This window comes from Echinops telfairi, unplaced genomic scaffold (genome assembly GCF_000313985.2).
Source record: "Echinops telfairi isolate 266 unplaced genomic scaffold, ASM31398v2 ScPeMD7_7420;HRSCAF=8458, whole genome shotgun sequence".
In the NCBI taxonomy this organism is placed as follows: Eukaryota; Metazoa; Chordata; class Mammalia; order Afrosoricida; family Tenrecidae; genus Echinops; species Echinops telfairi.
In genome coordinates, this window is record NW_022111320.1 from 52627189 (window position 1) to 52635303 (window position 8115).

The following is an 8115-nucleotide window of genomic DNA, read 5'->3' on the forward strand; positions in this document are numbered from 1 at the left end:
AGGGTGAGCCCGAGGTGCCGCGGCCCCCGAGCCAGGCCGGGCTGAGCTCCGGCCAGCGGGAAGGCAGCCGGGCGTCCCGCCTTTCCTCCCCGAGGACGCGCGTCCTGCACTGCACCGCGCTCCCTCGCTCCTGCCGCCCCTGTCCCTCCGTCCTTTGGGCCGTCTGTCTCTCTGTCTGGGTCCCCTTGTCTTTGTCTCAGCCTTTCCGGCTCGCAGCCCGCATTTTGTGGCCCAGGCACCGGACTGACCGTGTCCACGGTCTTGGCTCCCTCTGAGACCCCCTGCCTCTCTGCTGGGTCCGGCCTCGCTAGTGGAGCGGGGTCGGTGTGGAGCGGTTTGGTGTCAGCCCACCGTGGCCCCTGCCCTGTCCTGTGCGGAACCCCAGGCCGCCCCTGGACCCCTCTCCTGTTTGCCTGGCTGCTCTGCTTCTTTCCGTGCGCACCCCCCTCCCCGCCACCTCCAGTAGGACCGAACACCTCGGTCTGGGTAGGAGCAGGGACATTAGCCCTGGAGAGCTGAGGGGACAGAGTAAGGCGTGCCGACCTCAATGGCCGGGGAACGCAGACCCTGGAACTAGTTGCGCCTTCTTCAGCCTCAGTTTCTTTTTGGATCCTGGGGAGAGATACAACCCCTCCGGTCTTGTTGCCCAAGTGAGCGCTAGGTTGGAGGCCGTGGTGTGTCTGGGAAGGCAGCGGGATGGGGCACAGGGTGGCAGAGGGAAGCAGGGGGTATCTGAGGGCCTGGGACCGTGCGGTGGGGGGATTGTAGGTGGCTTCCCTGCTTGGTTCTAAGCTGTATGGAAAACCAAGTCCCAAACCACCGCCTACCATGAGCCTGGGCCTCCAAGAGCCCCTGCAGGCCCTGAGCAGAGGCGCGTCCTCCCTGGGGTTCTTCCCCACGTTGCCCGCTCACCCCCAGGCCCCAGGCCCCCAGGTGCCCCTCTGTAGGGCAGCCCTGAGAAGGACTTTGGAAGAGCCCCAGGCTAGAGCCCTTGGGTTTCAGCTTTCCCAGGTGTGGGAGAGGTCCCCTTCCCTCCTCCCTGGTGGGGACCGTAGCCAGCAATGTCCCTGGCTGCAGGTCTGTGGGGCCGGATGGGACAGGCGGCGATGACTCACAGGTGTTGACTTTCCCAGCACGATGGTGGGTGGGGTCCCTTGTCCTCTGCCTGTCTCCACTCTGTGCCTCTGTCCCCACCCCCTGTGGAGCTCAGAATGGGCACAGAGACCCTCATCCCCAGCCCCAGATCAGGGCAGGGCTGAGAGACCAGAGGGACACCCCACGCCCACGAGCTGCCCTGTCTTCTTAGTGATGCCCCTCTCCCTGGGGAGGGGGGCGGCATGGGGGCAGCAGAGCCAAGAGGGTGATTTCTCTCAGTTTCCACATCTCTGGGTCTGTCTCCGTCCATCTGTCTCTCTCTCTCTCTGCAGGAGCGGGGCACTTCTCATCTCTCTTCCTGCCTGTCCTTTCCTGGCCCTGCCTGCCCCCCCACACTTGCCCCCCCGTCCTATAGCAGTCCAGGTCCCCTGGGCCCCTTAGCTCTTCTCCGGGCCATGGGGTCACCGCTGGGGCTCCTGCTGCTGCTGCTGCTGCTGCTGCCGCTGCACCCCGTAGCTGAGGGCCCCGCCAAGAAGGTGCTGACCCTGGAGGGGGACCTGGTACTGGGCGGGCTGTTCCCGGTGCACCAGAAGGGCGGCCCGGCCGAGGAGTGCGGGCCGGTCAACGAGCACCGCGGCATCCAGCGGCTGGAGGCCATGCTCTTCGCCCTGGACCGCATCAACCGCGACCCGCGCCTGCTGCCCGGGGTGCGCCTGGGCGCGCACATCCTCGACAGCTGCTCCAAGGACACGCACGCCCTGGAGCAGGCGCTGGACTTCGTGCGCGCCTCGCTCAGCCGCGGCGCCGACGGCTCGCGCCACGTCTGCCCCGACGGCTCCTACGCCACCCACGGGGACGCGCCCACCGCCATCGCCGGCGTCATCGGCGGCTCCTACAGTGACGTCTCCATCCAGGTGGGCTGGCAGCTGCCGGAGTGGGCGCTGGGGAGGGAGGCAGGAGGCGGAGGGCCGAACTCCCGCCGGGACAACACCGGGCTTGGCGCTGCCGTGCCCTGCCCTGCCTGCCGTAGAGGTTTCCTCCAGGGACACTGGAAAACCCCCCTCTCACAGGATAGGGTCGATGCTGAGAGACTGTTTCCACTATTGCTGCTTACCCGCCCCGCCCGCCCCACTTACTCTTGTTTGACTGTTTGGCTACTCGAAAGGATAACGATATTTCATGATAATAGGCAGGCCTTCGGAGCCAGGTTTGAATCCAGCCTCCCCACCTGTGTGTGTGTGGGGGCCGCCCTGGGCCGGTCAGCTCCCCATTCTGTGCCTCCGTGTCTTCGTTGTCAAATAGAATGCAGGACACTTGTCCCCACAGGGCTGGCTGTGGTCAAAATCTAAGGAGGGGGTGTGCCAGGCATGACAAAGGGGGCCTGGCACATCGTATGGTTGTCACATCTGTGTTCACTGTCATTCCCAAGGAGCCCTGGTGGCAGAGTTGGGCTGCTAATCCCGAGGTCACCTTTTGGAACACCCCTCTACCCCCCAGGAGAAAGAGGAAGCTCTAAGCTCTCTGCTCTGGGAAGGTTTACAGCCTGGGACCTCCCCAGGGGCAGCGCGGCTCTCTGTCCCGTGGGGCCAGGCAGGAGGGACTGCCCGCATGCACCCCCTTGAAGGGTAAGGCTTGCCCGAGCAGAGCTGAGAAGCCAGACTGCCTGTCTGTCAGACCATCTCTCTGGGCGGGAGAAGGGTGACCAGATAGGGGCATTCAGAGCCAAGACGGGAACCACAGGGTTTGGGTTCCAAGAGGAACATATTGGGGTGGGTAGGCAGGGAGGTGGGCTGTGCCAGGGGCCTTGGCTTTGAGGGGGTGAGAGGGACGGGGAACAAGACCCCTCTCCATGCAATACCTGCCCAAGGTGAGCAGCTCTTCCGCCTCCTGCTCTCCCACAAGGGGTCAGCAGAGGGCAATGCCCCACTGCTCAATGTCAGCGCAGCGTTCTGCTTCTGCGGACGACTCCGCCCTATAGACCCCCATCTCTGTCCTGCTCTGCTCCGTGCCCACCCACCCAGGCTGCTGCAGGATGAGGCCAGGCCTGGCTCAGGCGGAGAAAGCCCTGACTGAGGCCTAAGGCAGTGCCATCAGGGGCAGGGCCGGGGCCCAGGGCCGGAACGCTTGTTTGAGAGACATGAGCAGGAGGCCTGGGGCCGGGGTGGATAGCCGGTCCTGCCAGCCACAGCCGCTGGAGGAGGCCAGGTAGTGGCTGGAGCAGGTGTGGCTGTCCCGGCACTGCCGATTCTGGGGTGCTTTCCCAGAACTTCTCTTTTGGGTCCCATGCATTCATCTCTAGAGGCCCAGGGATGCTCCCCTGCCTTCCCCGCCTGCCCTCACAGCTGCCTGTCTGCCGTCGCCCATCTCACGGGCTGCCTGTCTTCTCCTGGTCCTGGTTCACACACAAGGCCTCGTCCTCCCTTTGTCGGTCACGCCTGCCTGTCACTAACTCCCGACCCCCATTTCTGCCTTTCTCTCCTGCCTGTGCTTCCATCACCTTCTGTGTGTATACACACGCATGGGATCGAGTTTGTCTTCTCTGAAGCTCAGAGGAGCGTTGTAAGACCTGGCGTTATAAAGTAATAAAGTGATGGTGTTATAAAGTGTGGCATGGAGTGGGGTAGGGTGGGAGCGAGGAGGGGTCCCGGGCCTTCAGAACCAGGATCTACCCTCCTAGCTGCAAGCGTGCCTACTCCCACCTCGATGGTTGGGTTCCAGAGACAGTTATGGGGGGATCAGCATGAGGGGTCAGCAGAGGATGACCATGCCTGGTTACGTAACTACCCGGTGGCATCCCCATGTAGCTGCCAGAGCACTGAGGATCACCACCCATAGCCTGAACCTCAGCGCCAGCCTGATTCTAGCTAGCCTTGCACCTCAGCGTTTGCGGGTGCCTGCATACGTCGCCAACGTGTGGCATGGTCAGATAGCAGACCTTCACCGTTTCGTCCATGGGACATGCTGGTGGTGAATGAGCTATGTGAGGAGCAGGTGAACGGGATTCTGGGTAACCCGCCCAGCCCCGCCCTTGCCTGTCCTCTGTCCCACCAGCTCCTGGGTCCCGTGCCTGTGGGCAGGCCCCAGGTACCCAAGGGCAGGTGGGCGGTGGTGGAGTAAGGAGCTGAAGGGGCGTCCCGAGGGCTGTGTGCCCCTCAGGTCTGGGGCCCCTTTCCTGGGTGGGCGGGGAGTCTTCTCCTTCTGCCTTCTTCGTTACCTCGTCTTCCCATCCCAAAGCAGGTGGAGACTAGATGAGTCAGCCATGCAAACGCCATCGAGGGCCTCCCTCCGCTCCTGGGGCAGCAGCCACATCCCTGCTCTCCACCCCAGCAGCCAAGCCTTCCCTGGGCGGCCCATCTTTGCCACGCGGTGTGACTGGAGGGGGCGGCCGAGGTGCCCAGAGGGGTGCTCAGCCTCTCTTCCTGGTCCCTGGGCCCCCTCCCTTCCTGTCCTGGTCGAGGGATAGATAGGGGGCTCCCTTCTCCCGGGAGGGAAGGATACATCGAGCCGGGAGGGCAGGTCTCTGGGGAGAGGGTGACTTCGTGGATGGACGTCAGCCCAGAGGTCCACTAAGGGCGGGGAGTGCCCGTGCCCGGCTTGTCTCAGCTCTCGGACGCTCTTCTGCCCCCAGGTGGCCAACCTCCTGCGGCTCTTCCAGATCCCGCAGATCAGCTACGCCTCCACCAGCGCCAAGCTGAGTGACAAGTCCCGCTACGACTACTTTGCCCGCACGGTGCCCCCCGACTTCTTCCAGGCCAAGGCCATGGCGGAGATCCTCCGCTTCTTCAACTGGACCTATGTGTCCACCGTGGCCTCCGAAGGGGACTACGGGGAGACCGGCATCGAGGCCTTCGAGCTGGAGGCCCGCGCCCGCAACATCTGTGTGGCCACCTCGGAGAAGGTGGGCCGGGCCATGAGCCAGGCGGCCTTTGAGGGGGTGGTGCGGGCCCTGCTGCAGAAGCCCAGCGCCCGCGTGGCTGTCCTCTTCACCCGCTCGGAGGATGCCCGCGAGCTGCTCGCCGCCTCCCAGCGCCTCAACGCCAGCTTCACCTGGGTGGCCAGCGACGGCTGGGGGGCCCTGGAGAGCGTGGTGGCCGGCCGCGAGGGCGCCGCGGAGGGCGCCATCACCATCGAGCTGGCCTCCTACCCCATCGGCGACTTCGCCTCCTACTTCCGCAGCCTGGACCCCTGGAACAACAGCCGGAACCCCTGGTTCCGCGAGTTCTGGGAGCAGAGGTTCGGCTGCAGCTTCCGGCAGCGCGGCTGCGCGGGCCACTCGCTGCGGGCGGTGCCCTTCGAGCAGGAGTCCAAGATCATGTTCGTGGTCAACGCGGTGTACGCCCTGGCCCACGCCCTGCACGACATGCACCGCGCGCTCTGCCCCAACACGACCCGCCTCTGCGACGCCATGCGCCCCGTCAACGGGCGCCGCCTCTACAGGGACTTCGTGCTCAACGTCAAGTTCGACGGTACGAGTGCTGGCCCACTGAGGGAGGGGAAGGGGCAGGGTCTGCAGGGCCCGGCAGAGAGGCCCCAGCAGGAGCCATTCGCAGTGCCTCGGTCCCCAGCACACGAGGCCCTTCCAGACAGCACGCTCGGGCTCTGCCCTGTGTGTGTGTGTGTGTGTGTATGTGTGTCCCCTTTTCTGGCTCCTGCGTGCCCCTGGCCCTCTTGCTCCTGCCCCCTCTCATGCCAGGGGCAGAGGCCTGGTCTTGCAGGCCTGCTGTGTGTGCATCAGAATGGGGGGGGGCGGGGGCTGGGCTGAACACCTCATACCGCTGCACCTGTTTACTGGGCACATTCCCCCCCATCTGGGTTTTCCTCTCACGTGGAGTTTCCTCCTCACAGAGGCAATTGTAATGAAAAATACAGGGTTTTTCCCTTCAGGTCTCAGGATTTTCAGAAAGAAGTCAAAGTGGAAATGGCAGGAGAGGAGGGTGCCAGGGTTTGTGAGGACTGAGAGGCGCTGCCCCAGGGCTGAGCCCTCGTAACGGTTGTAGGAAGAGGAGTGCTCAGAGCTAGGGTCGGGCCAGGGCGGGGATCGGGCAGGGTTTATGTTTGGGATGAAAGAGCAGGGCCCTTTAGCCTGGCACAGGCCGGGGAGGGCCTGGTTATGATGCAGCCTGCGTTTGCCTATGATTTGCATGTCAATCCTGGGTAATGAGGACTCACCACACACACACACACACACACACACACACACACACACACGCACGCACGCATGCTCATGCACACACTTGCACACAGAATACCTACCTCTGGGCATGCCCAGTGCTCTTACACACACATACAGCCATGCAGACAGGCGCACACACACTCACGCCCGGCCACTCACCCTCGTGCACACCCCCACAGAGCCTTCGGCACATCATCCACCAGCCAGGGCTCTGGTTTCTCTGGCCCCGCGGGAAGGGGTCCTGGCCCCTGAGCTCGGTGGGATGTGGGAGGGTGCAGGGACCGGCGGTGTGTGCCTCACTGCAGTCCGTGGCGGGACTGTGGGGGCTGGAGCGGGGCTGCAATTCTGGGACCATGTGGGATCCGGCGGACCCCAGGCCAGTTTCACTTGGAGTCCAGTGTTCCGTGAGGGGAGGGGGCTGCGCTGTGTTCTGGTGCCAGGTGAGGTCAGGGCCTGGGTTGGCGTTTGACTTGGGGATGGTTAGCTCATGACCGGGTCTCAGCTTTGGCTTCGGCCGTCGCAGGTGGGGGCCGGTGTAGGCATTCGGTTCAGGGAGGTATCTGGGCTTTGAGGCTGGAGTTCTATTTGGGGCCAGGTTGGTTAGGGTCAGGGTCGGAGCGTGATGTTGGCATTCCCCTAAACCCCAAACCCGCTGCTATGGAGCTGCATTCTCACTCACGGGGACGCTGCAAGGACAGAGGATCTGCTCCCGGTGGTTTGAGGCAGACGGCCTCCTCTGGCTCCCTCGGAGCGCCTGGTGGCTTCGAACCTCTGACCTTTCAGTTAGCAGCCTAGGGCTCCTTGGTGTTGGGGCTTAGGGGTAGGGGCCTGTCGTTGCCTCTCATCTGGGCAAAGGGCTTCGGTTCCGAGGCACGGTTAACAGGAGCAGTGGTGTCCTGTGTTCTGGGCCCAGTTTCCCCGTTAGAAACGGGGCCGAAGAGACGCCGGAGCAGCCGCCTGTCCAACCCTCTCTGACTTCTCTCCCGACCCAGCACCCTTCCGCCCCGCCGACACCCACAGCGAGGTCCGCTTCGACCGCTTTGGTGACGGCATCGGCCGCTACAACATCTTCACCTACCTGCGGGCGGGCAGCGGGCGCTATCGCTACCAGAAGGTGGGCTACTGGGCGGAAGGCCTGACCTTGGACACCAGCCGCATCCCGTGGGCCTCGCCTCCAGCCGGGCCCCCGCCGCCCTCGCGCTGCAGCGAGCCCTGCCTGCAGAATGAGGTGAAGAGCGTGCAGCCGGGCGAGGTCTGCTGCTGGCTCTGCACCCCGTGCCAGCCCTACGAGTACCGGCTGGACGAGTTCACCTGCGCCGACTGCGGCCTGGGCTACTGGCCCAACGCCAGCCTGACCGGCTGCTTCGAGCTGCCACAGGAGTACATCCGCTGGGGCGACGCCTGGGCCCTGGGGCCCGTGACCATCGCCTGCCTGGGCGCCCTGGCCACCCTCTTCGTGCTGGGCGTGTTCGTGCGGCACAACGCCACGCCCGTGGTCAAGGCCTCGGGCCGGGAGCTCTGCTACATCCTGCTGGGCGGCGTCTTCCTTTGCTACGGCATGACCTTTGTCTTCATCGCCAAGCCGTCCACGGCGGTGTGCACCCTGCGGCGCCTCGGGCTGGGCACCGCCTTCTCCGTCTGCTACTCGGCGCTGCTCACCAAGACCAACCGCATCGCCCGCATCTTCGGCGGGGCCCACGAGGGCGCCCAGCGGCCCCGCTTCATCAGCCCCGCCTCCCAGGTGGCCATCTGCCTGGCGCTCATCTCCGGCCAGGTGCTCATCGTGTCCACCTGGCTGCTGGTGGAGGCCCCGGGCACGGGCAAGGAGACGGCGCCGGAGCGGCGGG

At 64.7% G+C, this 8115-nt stretch overlaps 1 protein-coding gene across 1 annotated transcript in view; it reads left to right on the forward strand.

Annotated features, from left to right (window-relative positions):
* The first annotated feature begins 1499 nt into the window (after positions 1-1499).
* GRM2 (glutamate metabotropic receptor 2) overlaps positions 1500-8115 on the forward strand; it is a 9400-nt gene continuing 2784 nt past the window's right edge. Inside the window, exons 1-3 of the mRNA XM_030887616.2 lie at positions 1500-2009; positions 4724-5561; positions 7261-8113. Coding sequence (XP_030743476.1) covers positions 1551-2009; positions 4724-5561; positions 7261-8113 — 2150 coding nt within the window. The 5' untranslated portion in view covers positions 1500-1550. The remainder of the gene's footprint in view (positions 2010-4723; positions 5562-7260; positions 8114-8115) is intronic.